The sequence below is a fragment of the Carettochelys insculpta genome, chromosome 9, assembly GCF_033958435.1.
Source record: "Carettochelys insculpta isolate YL-2023 chromosome 9, ASM3395843v1, whole genome shotgun sequence".
NCBI lineage: Eukaryota > Metazoa > Chordata > Testudines > Carettochelyidae > Carettochelys > Carettochelys insculpta.
Genome location: NC_134145.1, coordinates 21,752,715 through 21,778,647, shown reverse-complemented (window position 1 = coordinate 21,778,647; position 25,933 = coordinate 21,752,715). Strand labels below are relative to the sequence as shown.

At 39.9% G+C, this 25,933-nt stretch overlaps 1 protein-coding gene across 1 annotated transcript in view; it reads left to right on the top strand.

Annotated features, from left to right (window-relative positions):
* NEGR1 (neuronal growth regulator 1) overlaps positions 1 to 25,933 on the top strand; it is a 557,496-nt gene that overhangs the window by 439,102 nt on the left and 92,461 nt on the right. Inside the window, exons 5-6 of the mRNA XM_075002303.1 lie at positions 94 to 214; positions 9,470 to 9,621. Coding sequence (XP_074858404.1) covers positions 94 to 214; positions 9,470 to 9,621 — 273 coding nt within the window. The remainder of the gene's footprint in view (positions 1 to 93; positions 215 to 9,469; positions 9,622 to 25,933) is intronic.

Genomic DNA, 25,933 nt, shown 5'->3' with positions numbered 1-25,933 from the left:
GTCATGAAAGGAACTTCAACCATCCTTTAGGAGAAATGAAAATATAACTCTGTAGTGATTTTTCTTTAATATTGTCTCCAATTTTTTTTCCAGTTGCTCCTACAATTCAGGAACTTAAATCCAGTGGAGTGATGCTAGGAGGTAATGGATTGATAAGATGCGAAAGTGCGGGAGTTCCTGCTCCAGTCTTTGAGTGGTACAAAGGAGAGAGAAAGTAAGGAGCCTTCACATATTTATTATATATTTTATACATGGTTTAATGCTGTTCTGCATATTATAATAAGCCATAAGCAGAGGCATCAACAGAGTTTGATGTAATAATAATTTTCAATCTGTTTATGGTAGGAAAGTTATTATGAAGAAACAAGATACACAGAGCAGTGCTGCTACCAGTGCGTCCATTAAAGTCTAAAGAAGCATTTAAAATATGCAATCAGTGTATCTTATAGATAGATATGGTTATCGTGAGCCTGATTTTTGATTGGGAACCTATTCTTTCATTCCTAATCCAGTCTCCAGAGTCTTTTCAGTTTTTCCACTTCAACCCGCACTCACCTGCAAACAGATCAGATGTTTCAGCACAGCTGAGGAATACTTGATAAATCTCAATGAGAATGCATTGAATATGGGAGTGCTCCCTACTAAATTCAGTGCCTGGGTGTCAAACATAGTGTGGGGACCAAGTTGAGCGTGCCAGTCAGAATCACTGAATGAAACAGTCCCAGCAGCTTGAGAGTCCTGAGAATCCTGTCTCCCTACTCAGAAGGAAGGAGCTATCAGAACAAGCCATCATCACAATTTCTATAGAGCACAGGGGATGTAAAGCCTCCTCTCTCCCCAAAACCAAAGCAAAAAAGCAGTCCAGTAGCACTTTAAAGACTAACAAAATAATTTATTAGGTGGTGAGCTTTCGTGGTATAGACCCACTTCTTCAGACCATAGCCATACCGAAGAGATTCAATATTTCAGGCACAGAGAACCAAAAATAGTTATCAAGGTTGAGAAATCAGAAAAACTTTAATCAAGGTGGGAAAATCAGAAGAGAAGAGGGGTGGTAGGATGAGGGAAGTCAAGAGTCAGAGAAAACAAAGTATGTAAAAGAGTCCTTATAATAGGCTAGGTAATTGGCGTCCCAGTTCAAACTACGTGTTAAGGTGTAGAATTTGAATATAAAAGAGACCTTGGCACTCTCTCTTTTTAGGCGATTCTTAAAGTTCCTTTTCAGTAAAAAACAGACTTTCTGGTCATTAACAGAATGGCCCAGTAATCAAATGAAACATTGAAAGAATCCTCTGCTAGTATTAGATGAGATAAGAAAAGCCCAATATTCCCTGCAACAATCAGAAGGGAAAGATTACACTAAAGCATGGCACTAGAGTAATGGAAGTTACACAAGGACCTAAGACAGACAGAAAAAAATCACCAAAAATGGGAATATTTTTATCTTGACAATAGTTAGACAACTTCTTTTTGAACAAAGGCCATCTTTTCAACCAAAAGATGGAAGAAAAAACAAACAAGTTCCATCATTTTTGGTCTGAGGAACAGAACCTCAACTTGTGTTAGTTGCCATCTCTCCACTGAAGTTAGTGGAGCAAGGATGCTTTACACCAATTGAGAATTGGGTCTATCTTGCATCTCTCATATTGCACACTGAAAAATCAAAAAAGTGGTTTTCATATTTGTTTTTAGTCAGTTTAATTTCTAGATGTTTAAAGGTACCTAGCATGAATATCCTGCACTTCCAGGGCATCTTCATTTATTTCAAAAAGGTGCTTTCGTTGAAATATTTTAATTCAAAAACTGGTTTACCAATCTTAGGTTTATATAAAAGTTTATTTTTACAAAAAGAAAGAAATCCCCCCCAAAAAATATTGGGGCAAATTTAAGTTTAAATAAATACATGGAGATACACATCTCATAGAATGGGAAGGGACCTCAGGAGGTCATTGAGTCCAGTTGCCTGCCCTCTAGGAAGGACCAAGCACCATCATTTTTTCTTTTTTTCAATCTGTTGGCCCCAGATCCCTAAATGTCCCCTTCAATGATAGGGCTCACAACCCTGGGTTTATCAGGCCAATACTCAGGCCACTGAGCTCTCACTTCCCCCTAATTGCTACTGTCTGTTTAATGTATGTGCACAAGGGAACAGAATGAATGTTCACCTTAGCTTTTGGGATTTCCTGACTTTTAAGTGCTTGTTTTTTCAACTTGAACTTCACATTAATTATGGGATTTATCACAGAATAATAATAAGCATTCTTCATAGAAAACTACTTGTCAAAACATTTCTGACTGGCCAACTGCTCTTCTGTAAATTTGTTCCACTCTAGGACAGTTGGCTGTTCCCTTGCCTCAGCAACCTCACAGAATGGTCATGAATTCCATACTCAAAGGCAGGGATGTCCTTAGCATTTAGGGAGCCCTACACAATACTATTAAACATGTGCCCCTGCAGGCAGCCCCGTGGAGGCAGGGAGAGGGAAGAAATTTTTATTTTTAAAGGTTTAATTTTATAATCTTCAGCAACACACTAAGAAAATTTTTAAAGCAAATTTTAAACTAAGGTCCTATAGACTTGCACAGTAAATTCAGAAATAGACAGCATATTCCTGGGGTTGGCATATGCCTGTTATATGGCATCTTTATCACTTGAATGGCTATTTCACAGGTTCAGTGTTCTGCTAATAGGCCGGGAGGATTTTTCACTCTTAACTAGATCTTCTCCAGAGGAAGCAGAGTCACAGAACAGGGTTAGGAAGAGTCAGGCAGACGGATATTAAGAACCAAACTTTCAGGTGTCCTATACATATTCTGCCTATGAGTAAGGATGGCTCTGCTCAGAGATACTGCATAGCGTCTTTTTAATGTGGTGCAACTGAGATTTAGCACTAATAGTAGGAAAGTAACAGAGAAGATTATCTTCTCTTGAGAGTCCCCCAAATCCTGCTCCCAAAGGTTCACCTTTTGTCCCTTCCCTGTTATACACAAAAGCCCTATTTTGTGCAAGACATGTTGTTTAGTTATTTTGCAAGCAGTGTTGCAGTACTGTTTCTAATACACGTTACAGAGTCTGAACTCAACTGGAGACTCCTGATTTGATGTCAGTAATATCCATTAAATGCATGGATCTGACTGATTCCCTTATTTTTATGTATGAACTCAGTTTTATGATAGTAGTCAGACACAACAGGCAGTACATTTCAGGAAAATAAAGTCAGTGCCTTCTGTCTCTTGCTTCAGTTAGAACATGACCGGAGGCTTATTTTAATCACCCAGAAATGCACTACCCTATTGTCTCTTACTGCTTAAGTATTTGTTAGTATGTGTTTATGTTAAGTCTAAAGATGCACAGTGGTTTTGTAAAGTGTTATTTATAGAGATGCTGCAGATACTGAACATTTGCAAAGGTAGTAATTCTGAACATTGCAGAACCTTTCTGTTTGCAAGAAAGTCATATTTTTGACTCCCACATTGCTGTGTTTTCCAATATTGCCTCTGCAAGTATCATCTCTGGAAGATGAAAAATCTATTTCGTGTTCTGCTGGTAAAGCCAATTCCCTGCTGTAACACAACTGATAAATGTCGGTTTTCAAAGACAGTTCAGCAGAGCACTGAGCAGATTATTGATAGGCCTGACTGAAGTCACTCACAAGAAATGTTAGAGCCCAATTCACTTCCTCCTGAAGTCAGTAGAAACTCTTTCATTCCCCACAATGAAGTTTAGACTCTAAATAAGTACTGAATGAATTTAAAAAACAAAATTCAGTATTAGGTTAGTCTGAAAAAGACCTAAGAATATCTATATCTGAGATAACTTTGCTTTTGAATCTCCTGGCTGTTTCATTTACTGTGATCCAAACACAATGAGAAGTTGTCTTTACAAAGCTCTAGACCTCTGGCCTCCATTCAAAATAGAGTCCATTTAAAAAAAAAAGCTGGGGGAGGAGGGGGCAGAAGGCTGTCACAAACTCCAACCACCAAAAAAAAAAAAACAGCAAACATTAAAGTTGTAAGACAAATTGTACCCCTTATAAGTGTCACTCTAACACCAACCCATTTACCCTTCACAAGTGTTTTTTCAGAAAGATACTTTACACTCTGAAGGTTAACAAGTTCAGCAAGTTAGTGCCAAGGTAAGGAGTGTTAAAATACTTCACAAAAAATCTCCTGGGAAATTCCCTTTTGTCAGTCAAGGGATCTCCAGAGCAAGCACCACACTAGTCTCAGCGGGAGCATGCGGGGCAGGGAAAGAAACAGTCTCTCAGTCAATCAGGTCTTAGACCATTTAGAGCTTCATCTGTCAATACCAATACCTCAAATTCCACTTGACATCCAGTAATCAGACACTGAAGATTCTAGAGCACTGATGAATGTGTGTATCATGAGATATGCCATTTAACACATAGGACATCATCTCCTGAATTAATTTAATTGGGCTGGGAACCCCGATAGAATAATCCTAACCCTGCCAAAATATTTAGCAAATTTGTTGACAATTTGCTAATTGTTTCAGTTGGAGAAAAAAAAAGAATAAAATTATGAAAATGTTTTTTCAACATTTCATAAATGAAATGTTTATATTTGTCGATTCAAAATAATTTTCATTTCAAATTTGACTTTAACATAATTAAATTTTTACAAATTAAAAAAATATTGGTAATGAAATACAGAGCTTTAAGTTAAACAAAATGTTTCATTTCACTAGAAAAATATTTATTTTACTTTTTCAGTTTACCAAAAAATTCACTTTGTTTTCATTTCTGATTTACCCAAAACAAAATATTGTTCTGATTTTTCACTTTGGCTACTGAACTGAATAATCAGCTATTCACACAACTCTACTTGATCACAAGTTTTTTATGAGATTCCCTGCGCTTGTGCTTTAAACCTCATCTAAAAACCCAGATGACAAAATTGCATAAAAATAGGAACTGAATATGTTTGCGTAGGATTTATCACCACATTTCAAAATCTCAAAATAAAGTTTGATTTGTCTTGAGCTCTGGAACAGGAAAAAGATTTTTGACAGGTCAAGTGAGGTGGGATTTTACTTTCTCCTATTGATTCATACTGGCACATTTTTGATTTTGTCTACAGTACAGGGTTAAACTTTTATGACAGGCAGCCTGAAGATCTTTAATCTACAAATGCTAATTCAATTGTAATTGATAAAGTAAACAAAACATACATTTCAAATAACCTAATAAAAACTAAAATCATAATAATGGTCTACTCGAATAGATTACAGTAACATTGATTTATTCAAATGTGAGACTAAAGATAAATTCCCGTGGCACTAATACTGATATATGATCTTCTGTAGTCTGTTTGTAGATATAATTTCTGAAATAAAAGCAAGATCTCATTGCACTGGAGGGCTCTATGTGCAACATAGTAAAGTGAATCAAAAGATGATAAAACTGCATTCTCTTGAAGTACAGTTGCTCTCTGAGAAGTGATTTGGTAAAAATGGCTAGAGTTACTTTATTGACTCAGATATATTGTTGTAAGCAAGAATGACAATGACAAGTCTTGTAAACACCACACAACACTGAGAAGTGAGGATCCTTAAAACAAATGCAGCAGAACATCAACTTTCATTTCCATAGGAAGCACAGTGACATAGCTGAGTCCTGGACTGGAATCAGGAGACCAGGGTTCTCTGCCTCTGGATTAGCTGATGACCTTGCGCAAGTTCAGATTAGACCTCTGTTAGTCTATAAGGTGCCACAGGACTTCTTGTTGTTCTCTTAGACCTCTCTATGCATCAATGTCCCCATCTTTAAAGTGGAAGATAATGACCTTTCTTTGTAAGCCCCTTTAATACACTGATGAAAGGCTTTCTGTAAAAGTGAAGTAGTATTTTTATTTTTTATTCAGTTTTTTTTTTAAATAAATCCTTCTGGTTTTATAGTTGCAAAGAACACTTTCCACATCTTCACCATGTTAACCAGTGAGGCTTTGATCAATGCCAGTATTGCTGTTATGAATCCTGAAGAAAAATAATGAACCTCTGTCTATCAGTTGGATGTGCGGCTAAATTAGAAAGTTATGAACCACCAACACACAAAAGTGCTGGAGATATTTGTTGGAGAGGAAGATAAGGATTGAGCAAGAAGAAACTCTTGAGTAGAAGAGCACTGAAGGTGGCGATGGAAAGCTCATTTTCTATTCCAGCTGCTTGAAAGACATGAAACTTCAGCTATTTCAGATATATTTACTTGCTCCATACAAATGATGTAGATACCACCCCATCCCCACCAGATCTAGAAGTGGCATTCTGGACTTCCATCCCTAGGAGCAGGAGAGCTGGATGTCATCCTAAAACAAATGCAATAGCTCAAACAGAAGTTATGGCTTGATGCAGAAATTATTGGTTAAATTCCGTGTCCCACTATAGATGGTGCCCCTGATCTCACAGTGCTCACTATGCCATTTCCACCACAACTGCAATTTACCTATGTTCCAGTCGCTTCAATACATGAGGCTACAACCCGGGCATCAGTACACACATTAAGAAAACATTATGAGATTCCAAACCAGATGCAGTAGTAGGGCTGACAGTACTATTCTCCACTGTTCAACCAACTCTGGAATCCAACCTTCCTTAATGAGGTACTGTTCTACAGTCACAGGGACACCACTCAATGAAAAAGAGGTTACTTCTCTTATGTTGTAACTGAGGTTCTTTGAGAGGTCTCCCCTCCCCATGGGTGCTCCATTACCCACCCTTCTCACCCTTTTCTGAAGTTCTATAGAGGACATTCATGGTTGAGAAGGAAATGGAGGGCGGGATGCATGAATGCCAATAGAACATGAGGTCCTTAATGCGCATTCTGACCAGGCATTGCTATCAATAGTCTCTGATCAGTGACACCAGGGCACACTAACACCTACAGTGCAACACTCACAGGGGGAGAAATCTCAAAGAACCTCAGTTACTGCACAAAGTGTAGCTGCCATGATCATTGACATTGTTGGGTTTAGAGACTTTACATTTGGCAAGTCTGACTGACTGACCAGGCCAGTGGAATGGGCAATGTAAGACCCAAAGTAATGCAAGGCCCTTCCAACAAAGCTTTCTATTAGCTGTTTTGCTGTGAGAGTAGTGAAAATGGTCTTTGCATCACCCTGCTACTATTTAGCACTGATATTTTGAAAGACATACTACTTATATGATGCAACGTTTTATGTAAGCTTGGCATTACGTACATGATATGCTGTTCAACAGCTGGGTGGTAAGTTTTTGAGGAGCCCAGTACTTCAAATCTGAAGCTTCATGCTGTTCCAGTACTTGATGGAGGAAAAGAAGAAAAACAATGTTGTAATATCAGAAGGCAGATAACTGTTTACAGAAATATGTATATTTAAAATGAAGGGCAACTTTTTTGCCTTTCACAAGCCTGGAGAAGAAAAAGAATTTTCTAATTATTCTTCTTACTCACCAAATTTTCAATCCTCTGTTTTCTCTTCAAGTAAGTTCCCTTGATTTGTTTCTGAAATTGTAGTGCCCACAAGGCAGTATGTAGCCACCATAATTTGATATTTGCTTTTCCTTATTTAGCCAATTCACTCAGCCAACAGATATTTAAAAAAACAATACTCTTAGTATACAGAACACAAAACTTTTAGTGTGTTCACTTACAATGTAAATATAAAGTACACTCTACAATGAAAATCTAATTTATACTCAGGAAATTTATTTATATGCAGGAAAGTAGTGATTAAATGAAAACGAGAAGTGTTAATGAATTGTAATAAAATATTCAATAATCAATATGCAGATCTACCATTAATAGTGAGAGAATTGCATTTTGAGGCAAAATATTGAAAGATTGCATGCCTCTCCTGAATTTGTGATTCCATGCTTCCATATATCAAAATTAAGGTATAATGTGTTTATATAAGCCAAAATTAATATGAAGTTCAAGCAATTTGCTGAGTAATCAAGCATAGCTGTTTATTTTCATCATACACCTACCCTTGTTTCTCTTGTGTCTGACATGGCTACATTCAGCTTGTGCATTCTTCTCTACCGTGACAAATTATAAAGGCTGAGCCATGGTCGACACTACACCTTACAGTCGACTGCAGATATGCAATTCTAGCTACAGCAATTGCATAGCTGGAATCGATGTATCTGCAGTCAAGTGTAACTTCTGTCCACACTGAGGGAGGTTGATGAGAGTGCTTCTCCTGTCGACCTCCCTTACTTCTCGTGAGAGCAGGAGTTCAGGCTGTTGACTACAGACCCCAGAGAGATTGATTTAGCGTATCTTTATCAGACATGTGAAATTGAACTCTGGGAGATTGACCCATTCGCCTGGTAAGTGTAGACATACCCTGAGATTTTTCTCTCAGCTCAGGTAAAGCACCACGTCTACCCTTCTACCCCAGGATTTTTCTGGGCCATTAAAAATAATCTTGATATTAAGTTATGTTTGTTATCTCTTTTAGAGAAGGTGCTTACTACTTCAGTGTCTGCTTTTTACATAGTATCCTTTATTTTTGGTGAATCTAGGAATGGGAGGGCTCAAAAATTGATTTCCAATTACCTGGACACAATGTTCCCCTTCTAATTTAGTCATTATCTTTCTCTGTAATGGGAGAGCCATGCTTGTGGCATGACCTTAGATTTTTGAAAGCATTATGGGGATCCTGAGAAATCCTTTAAAACATAAACCTTGGGTGAAAAGCCTGAGGTTAGGAAAGCAAGGACACTGCTTAATACAATGGAGGGTCGGGTCACTGGTATATGGTTCTGCAGTTTAGGGGCATGTCTTTGTTTGGGTTCAGGCCTCACTTCCCTGTTTGCAGACACAAAAATTGTTCCTATATTTTTACACCTAGGAAATATATTGTGGGAACAATTTCAAGTGGTTGCCCCTCAAGATACCTGATTTGTGTTTAGTGAAACTACATAATTACTGAGGAAAAAGTTCAATGCAAAAGCTTTTCTGTAAAGCCAAAGAGAGATGCAGAGAAGTATATTGTTTCCTTTTTCCTAATAAAATCCCTTGCTGAGCATTAGGAGTGAGTAAATAATCCTTTCTGCTCTTCTTTACCATTTTCACATGACAGGAACTACATGGACGCTCTCCAGCAAAGCCAGAAGGAAGAATGTGGGAGAAATAAGCCTTATTTTGTGCCAAATACCCTGGGTCTCGTATCAGCTCATTACTGATATAGAGCATTGGTAGTTAGGTGAAAGAGAACACTATATCATGTTATTTTCCTTAAATAAAGAATAAAAGGGCAGGAAATTGTACCAGTGTTCAAACAATCCAGTAATTGCTTTGCCTGTGCTGCCCAGCTCTGCCACTGCCTTCACTTTATACCACTGGCCAAGCTAGTTCCCCACTGCTAGCTATTGTGTTTGCAGTCATGCATCATATGCTAGTAAAGATAATGCAAACATGATTGCTCGAGGCATGTGATTTACAGAAGATTTTCCTTTTCCTTCCAGACTGATCAATGGTAAACATGGAATTACTATTAAAAACTATAGTACAAGATCACTTCTCACTGTCACCAATGTAACAGAGGAGCATTTCGGCAACTACACATGTGTCGCTGTCAACAAGCTGGGGGTAACCAATGCCAGCCTGCCTCTCAACCGTAAGTAACATGAATATCTGGCAAAAAGTTCATAACCGTGTGTGTTTTTTCTAACACTGTGGATAGAAACATGTAAGAATACAACATGATCATTTCGTTTTTCTTCCCTGGGTGTGAGAAAACCATAGCATACTTTCCCCAATAACCACAAATATTGCACAAATCTACCTACTCACTTTCTGAAGATTATACAGTGTTTTTAAAAAAAATTCTTTATTTTTGGAAAGAAGAAAAACTCTGAGTCCAAAAGCACCATGTATTTAGTGGCAGAAGGATTACTACTATGATGATGCTGAACTTAGTTTCTATCTTTCACTATTCTGATAGAGTAATAACTAGAATCTGTTGTTTGCCGGTGCTCTCTCCTTGTTACATATGGCTGTCATTATGGGGTCTATTTAAGTCACATGGCTGAATTCTAAAATGTGTTTAATCTCTTCACAGCACAGATGAGGAGAAAAGATGACTAGAGGCCAATTTTACAGACTCAGTTCACTTCCTGGTGAAATTTAGCCTCTGAGTTACTCTGATTTGTATTGGCTGTTACTAACTAAAGGGTTGTTCTGGAGCTCAAGGATTACTAGTGTGCAGAAGCACTCTGGCTATGTCCCTTAGGCCAGAGTTGGTGGAATGTGGGTATTGCAAAGCCAGTTCAACAGCTCTGTGCCACATGGGGATTTTCACCACATTGGGGAATCTCCAACAGTTCAACCAACTTTCCACCTGATTGGCACTGCTGTAGCAGTACAAACAGAAGAAGACTGGTGAAGGTCAGGTCCATACCACATTCTGTACTGTTTGGATGTATTCAGAATTTGAGCAGAGCCAGAATTCAGGCAGCTAAAAGTCAGAAGAGGACAATAGAACAGCTCCCTTGATATCCTCTAGTTCAGGGGAAAATAGAGTCAGTTCAGGGAATGAACCATTGGTGTAATTTCCCTTCACACCCCAGTTTATGTACAGAAGCTAGTTCAGGTGTTGCAGAAGCCAATTCAGATGGCTGGAGGTATAATGGCAGAAAAGAATTGCTTCACATCATGCACAGGAGCCTGTTCTTGAGGATGAAGGGTGGTATGCACCATCCCTGTGCTTGAAAACCAGTTCCCTTGGAGTGACAGCTGTTTTGGGAGGCAGCTCAAAGGTTGGTGGGTATGCCAAAATTGTCTGTGTGCCAGCAGCAACAGAGCTCAAAGCTGGAATAAACTGTTCTGTTTCTAGTGTGAAGATAGCGGATGCAGACTGAGCATCTTTGTGAAGCACTCAGCGTTGTAAGGATTCAAAGGAATATATAAAGTGCCAAGCGTTGTTGTTGTTAGTAACAGATTTTGCATCATAGAAAGTAATGGGAGATGGGAAGTGGAACAGAATGACAGGAAATGATGGAACATGGGGCTCATCCTGCATTCCACATTGTAGAATATGGTAGTTATGGTAGCATTGTGACCGCCACTGAGATTTTGGGTGTGCAAGGAACGCAGAATGGGTACTTCATAATATTTTGTTGTATTACAATAGTGTTTCACCAGTCAAGTTACAGCACAAGAATAAGGAATTCAGGATTTTGAGATTTTTCTTGTGTCACAATTTGTATAGTTCCAGACACCAAGAAGTGAAATGCTCATGCAACAATCTTTGAGTAGTCATGCAATGTGGCATTTGAATCTATGGTTATATGTCAGACAGAATTTTCTCCCTAAACGATAGTTTCTTTTGGTTAAAGTGGGCGATATAGCAATAAGTAACATCATAATCTGCAAACTGTTGTTCTAGAGGATTATTTTTAGTTAAGGCTGAAGAGTGATTTGATGATCAAATATACCAGTTATATGGATAAACAAAATATGATATCAACATCACCTAAAATATTTTACAAATCAGTCTTTGATGTCTTAAGTGCATATTAATAAAAACGAAGAGTGAGTGCATTAGTATGACACAAAACAAGCCATTGAGGGGTTAGAATAGTGTCATTAGAAAAGCTGCCACTAATTACTGAGACTGCAGAGCCCCTGTTGGATGTCCTCCTAAGCGCTTCTGCAGAATCACAATCAGTGTATGAAGACAAATGACTTTATCAGAATTCTGTCCTAAGCCTTTCTGTAGTACAAAGGTAGGAAATACTGAGTGCAAAAGACAATACGCCTCTGCTGTTAGGTATTGGCAAATTTCCCAATGTCTCTGACCGCCTGATAATTGGATGCTTCTGTATATGCATTTTTAAAGGGAATTTCTTTAAATATGGCAGTAGAAAGCCTACATTTTCTTCATGTTTAGATAATTAACATTTCAGCCAGAACCCCTTTGTTAGGGGAGGTCAAACCTTTGCTGTGTTCTCTTGCAGTAGTATCTCTGCAGTAAAGCTTTCATTAACAGGGCTCAAATTAAAGCTATGAAAATCCAAGAATACTTAGTTAGCATTACTTCTTACTTGTAAGACTCACTTGTAAATGCTTGTGATGGGAGCATGGGTATCAGTGATGTGTAAATTGTGACTTAAGACAACAGAGGGGCAGGAAGTGGGCATGGGGACAGCTGAATTATAAGGTACAAAATCTCTTAATGTATACAAGACCAGGTTTGGGAGGGGAGGAGAATGATCAGGTCACAAGTGGTTTTCTGAGTTACACAATTATGGGATAGTAATGCCAGTTGGGTGGGGGATGTAAAGGGGAAACCTGCCGGAAGCAGTTGTTTTCTAAGTGTGGGAAGGGTGTTTCAGATACTGCTGTGGGCAGAAGAAGCTGGTCAGGATTATTCCTATTTACAAGAAGTGGAAAGGTGGAACAATAATTCATAATACATTTGTATATGAATCTGACTTTTGTGAGGCTCATTCACACCTTCCAGGTTCTGTGAATATTGTGAGACTTGCCGCATCACTAATTGAAGAGCATGATGGGTTCCGAAAGAGTGAGATCTAGCTATTAAAAATCTATTAGTAATAAAATAAATTTGGCAGAGAAAAAAACAGAGACCTGGTGGTTCCAGTAAATTAATAACAAATGCCAGTTTACTAATTATTCATGGCTAAATCTTTGGTATAATACAGATCTGTTCTTTTACAAATTATTTCCTGTATTTTCTCTATAGGTGTATGTGAACTGGATGATCCTGCAAGGCACAAATTTAATATGTGTGCTTATAGAATGGTCCCATTCTGCCATCTATGGGCCTTGTTCATTAAATGGTTTGCACCAATTTAAGCAAATTTCCCAGAGTTTGCTATACTTAGAAATAGAAGAATGCAGGTTTTTCTGTTAGAGAAGCAAGGATTTTATGATTCATTAATCCCATTTTCTCAAGATAACAAGTGTTGTTATGATATGTACCAAAGATAAAAGGTTCCATTTACAAAGGAGCAAGGCAGGGAGTTGGAGAAAGGAACAGTCCTTTTTTAAAATATGCACCATCATCTTCCAAATTAACATGGTTTTAAATAAAACTAGGAATCATTTTCCTGAAAACAAATTTGTGAAATTGTCCTACCAGACTAGTTAACTCTGTAGGTGTTACAGAAATACTTACTCTGCTGTTCTGGAAAAAACAAATGGTCTCATACAGTACTGTGTTCTGCAGTTTACTGATTGGAAATGTCAGATGAGATATTGGTCTGTGTAATACCGTATATACACTTTATAAGGTGGTTGACTGATTTTACAAATAAGAAGCTCAAGTATTTTGCAGCTAATATAGTCAGGTCTATTTTGTCTTGTTCTTACTTAGTAATGGTAGAAAGAGTATGGAGAACTTTGAGTACCTGAAACAGAAGAATGCTCAGTGAGCTTGTAATGCAGGGCAGTAATTTTAGCAATTGTGCCAGTATTCCATCCATCATTTGCATCATTATTTTGGTGATACTTAAGAAGAAAAAAAACTGCTTCCTGTGAGATCTCATTCACCAAAAGATAACTTCACATCCACAAAGCCAGCAGCTGACTTCTCAACCATCCTTCTCTTCAAAGGAGTGAGAGGATGAAGGGCCCACTGCTGCTCAACTTCTGTCCTCTTCTTCAGCAAACAATTCTGTGGCCTCACTGGTAGTCCCTCTATATGAATGACCTTTAAAAGCTATCAGATACTCTTGAGGAGGCTGGCTGAGAAGTTGGACTTCATATCTTATTTGCTCTAAGAAAAGTTTTATTATTTGTGCTACTGTAACCTTTCTGCCAGGAGTCGGCAGCAACCAGGGCCAGGTTCAACATCTAGGGGTTCCTTTTCATCCATCTCACACAGAACTGGCTCAAGCCCCCACCCAGTAGCTTGGGAAATTCACACACCCCTGGGAGCCTCGGAGACGCAATGCTTTCCCACTTGCAAGCACAGAGTCTGAGTGTAGAAAGAACTTTAATGAAAGAGGCACAAAAGTCAATTAGCATAAACTTGGGAAAATACCACACCCAGAGTTCATAACCAGTCCTCAAGTAACTGTCTGCTCAGATGGATTGAGCAGTGTCCTGGGCTTCTCAGGCTCGCCAGTCCAATACTGTAAACAGCCAATCCACACACCCAACTTTCTCCATACCCCGACTTCCAATGCCCCACTTGCAACTCGGTCCAGTCCATGCAGGCTCTGACACCTCACGCTGATGCATTCCCTCATGGAATCTGAGGCAGTGCCAGCTTTGTGCTGGTCTGGTGTTCTGCTTGCTCCCTGCCAGCTGCACCACTGGCCGGCCGCTGGTCGCACTGTCCACCCACCGCTGCTCCTACCAGCTGTCTGTCGCTCACGCCGTCTGTCTGCTGCTGCTCCAACCAGTCGTCTGCCAGTTGCACCATCCATCTACTGCTGCTCCTACTGGCTGGACACCAGTCACGCTGTCCATCATGCTGTCCATCTGCTGCTGCTCCTACCAGCCGTCCACCAATCACACAGACCATCCGCTATTCCTCCTACCAGCCATCTGACAGTGGCATCATCTGTCTGTCCACTGCTCCTCCTACCAGCCATCTGCTGGTCGCGCCCTCCATCTACTGCTGCTCCTACCAGTCATCTGCCGGTCACACTGTCTGCTATAGGTTTGGCCTCAGGCACAACCCTGGAATTTCAGCTCTTAGGCTACGTCTACACGAGCCCCAGACTTCGAAATGGTCACGCAAATGGCCATTTCGAAGTTTACTAATGAAGCGCTGAAATGCATATTCAGCGCTTCATTAGCACGCGGGCGGCTGCGGCACTTCGAAATTGACGCGCCTTGCCGCCGCGCGTCTTGTCCCCACAGGGCTCCTTTTCGAAAGGACCCCACCTACTTCGAAGTCCCCTTATTCCCATGAGTTGATGGGAATAAGGGGACTTAGAAGTAGGCGGGGTCCTTTCGAAAAGGAGCCCCGTGGGGACGAGACGCGCGGCAGCGAGGCGCGTCAATTTCGAAGTGCCGCAGCCGCCCGCGTGCTAATGAAGCGCTGAATATGCATTTCAGCGCTTCATTAGTAAACTTCAAAATGGCCATTTGCGTGGCCATTTCGAAGTCTGGGGCTCGTGTAGACGTGGCCTTAGTGGCCTGAGCTGCCACCCCATGATTTCAGCTCTTAGTGGCCTGAGCTGCCACCCCATGATTTCAGCTCACAGCATCTACCAAAACAGAGTCTAATACAAGATGCAAACACTAGTATCCAGCTCTATCTTTTAACAGGTAGGGACAGCTAGTCAAACCAGGCTTATAGCTAGATGGCCAAGGCTTAGGCAGGGCCAAGGCACTCAACTAACTGGTTCAACCCATACCCCTCCTCTTCTGCTTTAAACCAGGGGAGCCCCATGTAATCCATGTCCCATGCAGTCACAATGACCACCCTGTTCCCCTCAATGACTTGGAGCAGTGGTGAGATTTCACATTTCTTATACTGATTGTTAGCATAAATTGTGATTTTACAACAACATGTTTACCATAGACAAAATCACATTTCTTCTTTGCTACCCATCAGGCTTTGTTTGCGAGGTATCATGTATGCACACCTTTGCAGTCTCATGCAAAGGATCTCTGGGAGACACATTCCTCCCAGCCTTAAGCAGCATTGAGTTCCTGCTAGCACATTCCTTACATTACGTTGTTCAGATGTGACAGCCTAACATAATGCCCCCTCAGAAAATTAGTGGATTTTGGAGTTAGAAAGAGCTTGTGGTTAAATTGAGCGTCCACGTTAGTTGCATCTAGGAGAACTGTTCTGTAGGTATTAAGTCTTATAGATGAGATCTGAGAGCCAGTTTAGCTGCCTCAGAGAGCACTTGTGGATTGTTTTATTCTGACAGCCAGAAAGGGTATAGAAGAGGTTAGACTTTCGAGGAGTAAAATCTATATGTGTCAGCTATGCTGCAAATGAGGATGTCTAATTACTGAATGTACTAATAGGAAGGATTCCCTCATCAGAAACAGTTTGCTCCATCTTCTTGGCCAGTTTCCTGAGGAAAACTAAAAAGAAGCTAAGGCTCACGTTGCTGAAGGATATCAGACAGCAAAACATGACTTTAACTTATGATTCAGATGTCATTGCAATTTGGTCTATCTCAACAGCCATCACTTCTTGCTAGGCATTGTAGCTTCTCTTCTGGGGTGGTGTGGGAAATTAGAGAATTCTTGTCCTTTGGAAATCCTATTCTAGGTAGAGGCAGACCACAGAATTCTTTCTGTAACCTGCAGCTGATGGGTGTGATGCTTTTCCTCCTTGAGTGCCACCCAGACCACCTAGAAATTAATGAATGTGCTAGAGGCTGGACTTTTTAGTTCATGCAGTAGAGGCACATGCATTTAATTCTAGAAGTCCCAGATTCGATCCCACGAGTGATGACCAGGGTCTGACAGTATTACATTTGTACACTCTAAAGAACCATAAAGCCACCTTCATATGATTGCTAATGCTATGTAACAGGCAAAAGAGCCTCCCTTAGCCTCTTTTAAACCAGGCTGTTGCCAAAGACCCCTGCAATCTCCCCTGAAAAAAATGCATTCTTGTTGTATGTAGTTCACAGTAGCTCTGTGAGATAGCAGCTCTGACAAGGGCTCTACAATATGTGCTGTTACAGTGTTACTTCATTCTCCCCCGCATTCTCTCTCAAATGATTTTTGATTTCCAGTTAAATCTGTCAATCTACCTGTATTTTCCCCATTCATTACCCAGCGAGGTTAGGTTACACTGACAGGAGGGATTTAAGTTGCTATCTGGATATAACTATGCTATTCCACAGATCAGCCAGATTTGTATAGCTCAGGTCAATCCCATTCTATTGTGGGTATAAAACTGGATCAGACTCCTGTTATGAGGTAGTTGGGATTCCATTATCATAATGGCTCATTTCACCAGCTTCTAAGTGTGTCTAATAGATATCTCTGTGCTAGAGATATGCAAACTTGGAAGTCTGTTCATACCTTTATGCAGAACTCCCTGGGCTTAGCCTCTGGAGCAGACGCTCATTTTGTGAGAACAATGCTGTAATGTTGCCTTAAGAAACTTTATTCTGGGACTACTTGTCAGTCACCTGAAGCATGGATCCATTTAAACAGTGTGCAAGTAAAAATGGACCATATTAGTTACGATTTTGAGGCATTATCCTGTATGGATCCCTCCTCCTGCTGCCATTTGAACTGCTCTCCTGCTCCCTGGTTCAAAGACATGGCTATTAAAAAATTCTGAGTTTGTGCAGCCAAGGTGCACACATCACCTACATTCTAAATCTCTTCAGGCAGCCATCTTGAACCATAGTTACTGCGCTAAGAAATCATAATTATGTCTGCTTACTACTGTGAAGTATATTTGTATCATCTGTGCATGGACTAGGGAAGACTACCAGTACATTATAGAATGCAAATATGTAAATTGTATCTTTTTAACTGAACCACTGTAATGGAGAAAGAGTTCATTGCTGTGCCCTGTTAAACAGCTGCCATGTAATTCTTATTTCCTGTTCACAGTGGATTAAATGATTTATTGATATTCATTACTTTCTTTCAGGTCTTTTGGCATAAGAAGTTCAATAGAAATCCTTGTTGTAATAGTAATATTGATTCTAAAAAAGTTAGTGGTTATATTTGGAAGAGGTGGTACTGGGTAGCTGGATGTGTGTGATGTGACGGTATACTCTGTGCTAATTTACTTGCTGCTGGAAAACAGAACTACTCTGGTGAATAACCATCCAACTGTGAACTTAGTTACTGCAACATGTTTGTGATCTTGTTTCGAACATTCCTACATGCTATTAAGCACTAGTCCATGCCCTTACTTTGTTAGTTGGTTAGATCATGCCCCAGTTCCATACAAAGATTCACACCCAAACACTATTTTAATAAACTTAGCTCTGTGCCTTCAAATATTTACGTTTCATGTCCCCAAAACATGTAGTAAAATATATTGCTCAATCGCACTTACTCTGTGTGATTTGTGTAGCACTGACTGGAATGTCAGATACACATAGATGTGAATAATAGGCATCATTAAACAGTAAAAACAATAAGAAGTTGTACGGCATCTTATAGACTAACAGCTATTTTGGAGCATAAGCTTTCGTGGGCAAAGATAAAGCAGGTCTTTTCCCACAAAAGCTTATGCTCCAAAATATCTGTTAATCTATAAGATGCCACACGACTTCTTGTTGTTTTGGCAGATACAGACTGATACGGCTACCCGTCTGATATTAAACAGTACATATTTATTGAAATAGCTTATTATGCTACAGTTCCTAAATAGAAAACATTAGACCTTGTTATTTAATTTGTGTGCAGCATTTGGAAAATTTTATTATCCAAGGAGAGTAATATGATGTGTGGCTAAAATACATTTATTTGTATCATCATTGTCAATAATACGATAAGAATACAAGTACAGCTTTTCCATTTGGTCTGGTATATTTTCATTGCATTTTATAAGGATGATTTAATAATGCACATTGCATATTGGCCTCCAGCCATTTTTAAAGACCTACTACTACTACTACTACTACTACAGATAATGACAATAATACTCTCTTTTTAAAGCCCAAAGTCTTACCCTTGTGCCATATATGCAGGTTAGTGTTCAATTAATCATTAATAGCCTTGAATTTGTTCCTATATATTATACATGAGACTGTATATCATCTGTAAATTCTTAGCCAGATATGCCTATGGCTATAGCTGTCTGTAAACATACAATATGACACACCTGTACTACAGGGATGCAATCATAATTGAGTATTGCAATATATTTCATCTCAGCTGCAGATAGCACAATTGTCAAAATACTAATCCATGTAACCTTTCCCTTACCTATATACTGTCCATGGAATGCCTGACTGCAAATTGGAATTTGAGTGTTGTCAGAGAAGTTCCTTCATTTGAACATGTATTTGCACAGCACAAAAACATACGCAGACTGAACATTTAGCACCTTATGTATTATATATATCTGCATAGAATAAACAGTCCCCAATTATGTGTAAAATACAGAAACAAGTTAGGTTCACTTCATGATGTGTGGTCATGCTGGTGATCTCCGTGATGCATCAGCCAATGGCCTAAAAGCTGTTGCCAAAACCCCATCGCCTCTGGTTAAGATTTCGCAAGCATAATCCATGAGTAAAGGGGAACACTCTGGAAGATAATATTATGTATATCAACTTCGGAATAAAGCTTTGTTAGTCTAGTTGTGTGGGTATTTGGTTTTGATCCATTGCATCTTTTTGCTCTTTTTTCCTGACCAGTGTAATAATTTGATACCATAATACTTTATTGATATCATGCAAGCTATATCAAGTCACAATGTGCCTGTATAATCTGACAGTGTAAATTTCTGTTAGTTCTCTCTGTTAAGATCACTATATATGTGGGCAACTGCTATACTATCCAGGAACATAACAATCCCACAGTTAACTACTATTAATTGGTTTCAATTGTTTAAAATATTGTAGATTGAATCATGCACAGTGTGTCACAGGCCACATAGCAATTGTGAGTAATTTTACTGTTTTATCATTGTTCTGTATTGACTGATAAATTGTATTTTAATGTTTTTGCCTCTGTTTTCACTAAGTTTTAGCTGAATAGCACCACTAGCCTACCCATTTTGTCATTGCTGCAAAGAAATGTGCTCCCCACAGAAATCTTTTCTCTGATCAGAGTTTCAGTTCTGTTGGCCAATAGCTTACTCAGAGTCATGAGACTGTTATTTTACTATTTCATTTTACAAAGCACTAAACGTAAAAACAAATCAAACTGAAATCTGACAGCTCTTCCATGTTATGCCTGATCTGAGTTGGAGGGTCAGAAAAATTTGTTTTCAAATTCCTGCAGGCATTTGGAGCTTAAAGCAAAGCCCACTGTGGACAGTGTAAAGAATTCTTTTTCATTAGGCTTTGAGTCAGGCCCAGAGATCTAGAAAGTACATGGGCTTCTGCAGATACAGAGCACCAGATTGCGAACTGGTATGAGGTGGCCAAATCTTTCATCTGAAATATCCTACTGATGCTGCAGTCTTATTTCCAAAGAAAATCCCATGGGGACACATTCCCCATCCAGAGATTTTCCTGCAAAGTCCAGTTGTTCTGGTGCCTGTGAGAAGTGGGAAGTAGGTGGGGCAGAGGCTGGTACTGGCATGGAAAACGTCTTTCAAAGCATGGGATGTGTGTTGGCACATTTTTTGATTTCCCTAAATGATTTTTAAATAATTCTTGACACTTCTACTTTTGATTGCCAACTACTTAGAACATATAAGGTTGCTAACTTTCTAATTGTAGAAACCGAACACCCTTGCCCCCGTGGCCACACCTCTGCCTAGGGGTAGGAGGGACATTCCAGCCACTTCTGGAAGAGGCGCAGAGCTGGTATGGATCCTGCCTCAACTGTGATCTGAATTTTTAATGGCTGGTTATCACTGCTGACTAGAACTGTCGGGATCCCTTTTTGACCAGGTATTCTAAGCAAGAACCGGCCAGCTGACAACCCACACATCACACGTTCACTGCAGTTCTAACCTGAATGAAGGATGTCATGACACCCTAAACAGTTGAGCAATACACTTTATCTTCGAGGCTAATAATAATGATACTATGTCTTATGCTTACATTAAGCCTTTCATTTCCAAAAAACATAAAGTGCTCTATAAAAGTAATTGACTGCTACAAAAATTCTACACATGAATCACTTCTGATGCCATTGAAATTCAGCCATGTATAGGAGATCCTGATTGATTAGAATCAGTTAGGGGCCACAGATCTGGTTCCCAACTAAAGGAAGGCCAGAGCTATGGGGTCTGGGGGAGAGAGAGAGTTTAGGAGCAGGCTGGGAATTGATCGGGGTCTGGTCAGGAGGGAGAGTCCGGGAGTGGGCTGGGGTGGATGATCTGTGTGGGAGGGAGTATAACAGAGGGTGGGGGCCTGGTTGGGAGGGGTCCAGGAGCAGGCTGGGGGGTGTGGATCTAGGTGAGAGGAAGGGTGCAGGAGGGTTTGGGGTGTGGGGTAGGGGTGGGAGTGGGAGTCTGCATGGGAGGGAGCACAGGAGCTTTCTGGGGGTACAGGAGATGGGTGACAGGGTGCACTTACTTTTGCAGCACAACAGCATACACATGGCTCTGCGCCCCCTTCCACTCTGCTCCCAGGCGCCACTCCTCTGCTGCTTTGACTGACTGGAATTCTGGCCAATCAGAGCAGTGGTAGGAAGCCTCTGGGCAGTCTTTCTGTGCCAGTGCTGCTACCACCTGGCTGCGTGAACAGAAGCCACCAGCGGTAGAACCTGGAACTGCTTCCTGACTCCCAGGTTGTGGCCCCCGGCACAGCCCATGATCTAGATCAAGACTGCGGCTTGCCAGATCCATTCCAGGAGGCTGGGGATGTGTACCCTCCACCCACTGTGGGCTAGATTCTCTCATGGGGAGACCTGAGCCTCAGGGTCCAGATCAAGTCAAGCTGCAGTCCAAATCTGACCTAAAGTGTACTAGGCATTTCATAAACAAATAAGATCCTTACCAGACCCAAAGAGCTTATGGTTGACTTGTTAGCTGAGGCACAAAAGATGAGAGTACCAAAAATGTAGTGGGGGAAGAGACAAAGATTACAAAACTAAGGCTATGAAGTTACTTAAATTGCAGATTGTGGTTGAAATTTTCAAAGCTGACAAGTGATTTGGATACATCAGGAACCTGTCTTTGAGCCAACATACTTGGCAACCTGCCCCAGGGTCTGGAGGGCCCAGGCTGCTGAAGCAACACAAGCCTGCTGGCAGCTAGGGAGCCAGGTGGACTTCCCTGGATCTGAGGACTCCAGAAGCTCTGGGATCCTGTTGCTTCCCAGCTTTTTTACTGCCTAACCAGTCAGCCAAGCAGTTTGCAGAAGAGCTTGCACTCCCAGTTCCCAGCAGCCTACTGGTTGAGCTCTCTGGAACCTGATTTCAATCAGGATTTCATCAAAACTCATCCATTCACAGAATATTTCTATTTTTCATGAATCTGCATTTTCTGGTGGAAAATTGTTCCACGTGAATGTTTCTGACCAGTTGTAATGTGCATGCTAATCTTAAAAAGAAGTTAATCATGTTTCCTATTTCACCTTTCTAGGATGAACCAACAAACAGATAATAAAATTAAAAGGCAAAAAATGTTACACAGATAGATGGGATATTTGTCTTTAAAAATCCATATAGTATGTGTAATATATTGTCAAAAATATAACTTCCTAGTAAGATACAAACAGATGGTGGATTTATATACGTAATGGAACAGCTACGATTTCATTGAATAGGGGGAAAAATCATTTTATCTGCATGGATAAATCAGTGTAGATCAATTGAGATCTGGCTCTGAACTTTCAGAAGGAATGTGAACCCTCATGGCTCAGGTAATTAGCCAACCACTGAGTAATGAGGGATCAGAAGAAATTCCTCTTATTTTAAGTGTATTCTGTAATTGGGGTTCTTGCACTTTATTTTGAAATGTCTGGCATTCGCTAGTGCTGGAGACAGGGCAAGATGGACCACTGGTCTAACCCAATATGGTTATTCCTGTATTTCTTCCTTAAGGTCAGATGGAATTTTAAAATCCTAGGTTTGTACCTGTATGAAAATACTGCATTTAGATTTCCTCAAGGCTGTAAGATCCTGGGACATTTACCTGTCATCTGTATGCTGAATGATTCCCATAGAAGTGATGTATACAGGGATATCTATGGAATTTGCTTGCTGCTACGTTCAGGCATGCCAGCTACACTTTTATTTAAAAATAGAACTGTAGGTAAATTTTATCTATGACTATGTACATGATGTCAACATTTTCTTCACTTCACTTCCTAAGAAATCCCATTGAAGCAATTAGTAAGCCAAACAGGATTTGGCCTATATTCAGAGATGTCTCCCCAAAAATTCCATTGATTTCTCTTGTTATATTGCAAATAGCTGGCATTTGTGAACAGTCTTCTACAGTAATGAGTTAAAAAGTGGGAAATGATTCAAAAGAAGTGGTGGCTGGCATACTACCCCAAAAAGTATTTTTATCTTGCTGAAATTTGCTGTGTAATTCATTCACATTTCAGCAATAAATGGGAAATCACAGAAAAGTAGGGAGAGGGAAATTTTCTGTACTGTAATACAACAATACAAAAAAAATCACAGATTAAAAACTGAGAGAGGTTGATTGATTTGTTTCATGCACCCCTCTGTATAAACATTTACTAACCTCTGCATTGCATCATCTAGGAAACAAGATGCTAAGGGATTTATCCAAGCCTTTAAAGGAGGATATTCCTCATATTTTTTCTTAAATCTCCAACAGTGTTGTTATGTCAAACCAACTTAAGACCCAAAGGGATATCACAAGCTTTTGACACTATTCTGTAATAAACTCCGGATTTATAAAAGCTTACTGTTTCAGGACTTTAAAAAAAGCAGAACAGCTGGAGTATGCTAGCAATTGATGTTTGGGTACCATTTTTAACACCAGAGACAGCTATTTTTTTCAGACATTTACTTCTTTCTCAAATTTATTATTACAAGCAAGCAATGTTAAAATCCATCTTTACTTTGAAATACTTGACTATGAAAGCTTATGAAAGTGAGATGAGATCTCCTAGCTATAGAAGAACTTTAGTTGGTGTAGTCTTATTACATTTATTAGTCTCCAAAAGTATTTTCAAGTTTTCAACCTCTGTAATATTATTTCATTAAACTTACTCCTAAAGATAAAAGGTAAAGCTGGGAACTTGATGACTTATAGGGTGTGTCTACACTAGGAACTAACTTCAAAATTAGGCACTACGTCGAAATAGCCAGCAGAGAGCCTACACACATTTTCCCTTACTTAGAAGTTGACTGTGAAGTAGGGAGTCAAACTTTGAAGTCTTTACTCTGTTCCTGGGAATGGAGTAGTGCTCTATTTCGAAGTTCAGTTTCGAAGTGGGGCGTGTGTAGACACTCAACTTCAAAGTTATTTTTGTAGTGTAGATACGCCCATAGTAAAGTTTCTAGTTAAAATACTTTCTCAAGACAAAAATGTTCGAAGTCTTCATTTGCCAAATTGTCCTGGAGAGGTAAAGCAGAGGTAGCAAATCTTATCACCATTACAGTGAACTAAAACATAAAACATAATAAATAATCATTCATTATTTTGAACTCTTTGGCTACGTCTACACGTGAAGCCTACATCGAAGTAGCCTATTTCGATGTGGCGACATCGACATCGAAATAGGCTATTTCGATGAATAACGTCTACACGTCCTCCAGGGCTGGCAACGTCGATGTTCAACATCGATGTTGTGCAGCACCACATCGAAATAGGCGCTGCGAGGGAACGTCTACACGCCATAGTAGCACACATCGAAATAAGGGTGCCAGGCACAACTGCAGACAGGGTCACAGGGCGGACTCAACAGCAAGCCGCTCCCTTAAAGGGCCCCTCCCAGACACAGTTGCACTAAGCAACACAAGATCCACAGAGCCGACAACTGGTTGCAGACCCTGTGCATGCAGCATGGATCCCCAGCTGCCGCAGCAGCAGCCAGAAGCCCTGGGCTAAGGGCTGCTGCACACGGTGACCATAGAGCCCTGCAGGGGCTGGAGAGAGAGCGTCTCTCAACCCCTCAGCTGATGGCCGCCATGGCGGACCCCGCTATTTCAATGTTGTGGGACGCGCAACGACTACACGGTCCCTACTTCGACGTTCAACTTCGAAGTAGGGCGCTATTCCCATCCCCTCATGGGGTTAGCGGCTTCGACGTCTCGCCGCCTAACGTCGATGTTAACATCGAAATAGCGCCCAACACGTGTAGCCATGACGGGCGCTATTTCGAAGTTAGTGCCACTACTTCGAAGTAGCGTGCACGTGTAGACACGGCTTTTGAGACATAACATTTACATCTTCAACAGCTCTTTGAGAACATAAGGGCTACAAATTCCAAGATAACACAGTTAAGTAAGAAAACAAGAAAGGATGAGCTTGCATGGGGGGGTAAGAATTTTACAATATTTGACTTAAATCCATTAGGGATCATTTGTAGTTTTTAAAAACACAGCTGATAGATGTGTTCATCACCTACATATCACCAAAAAGTCCTGCATTTGTTCTAAGCAATACTTGCTAAATCTGTTCATCTGAAATTTTATTCTGCTCTTTATATTGCAGTGGAAGAATGTTACCCTTCTTTTTCGTGGAAGTGAATTAAAAATTAGACTTAGTAAACTCAGGAAGATCTACAATGTCAGCAAGCACATTTCAAAATGTTCTTTTTCAGTTTTTGAATTCAGACACATCAAAACCTACTTTTCTGTCAATCCAAGATTTAAAATTAGGATTAAAACCAAGGGAAGAATTAAGTACCCCTTGCATTTCCAGTTATCCTCCTACCTAAGTTGTTTGGTAAAAGTGGTGCACCATTAGTCAGAAGGCTAGTGACTGTAACTTCTAAGAATATCTGTCAGGCAGTTTACAAATAAAAATAATTGTATTGGTCATGAATCATTTTTCACTAACTATTAGATATTAAAAGTGTGCATATTATTTAATAGAATGGCTGACATGCTGGAATGCAAACTGAAGATCCAGCTGTTGGTGCATGACTATTCATTTGTGTGAGAAATTTATTTTAAATTCTTTAGGACCTTAGAGAAATTATCAACTTACACATACAATTTTTGACTTTCCTATAAACCACACAGCCCTGAACATTGTAATAATGCAAGTGAAAAAATACTTTTTCTTGATTCTACTAATTAGAAAGTGCTTCCTCTCCCCTTTCTAACCTGTTTTCAAACCTGAACATAAATTAATCCAGAATATCAGATGACCTACTACTAAGCCTAAGCTTACAATTCGTGGAAGTGGTCCACACAGGGACCATAATCTGTCTAACTGTTTTTCTGTGTTTCCCCCA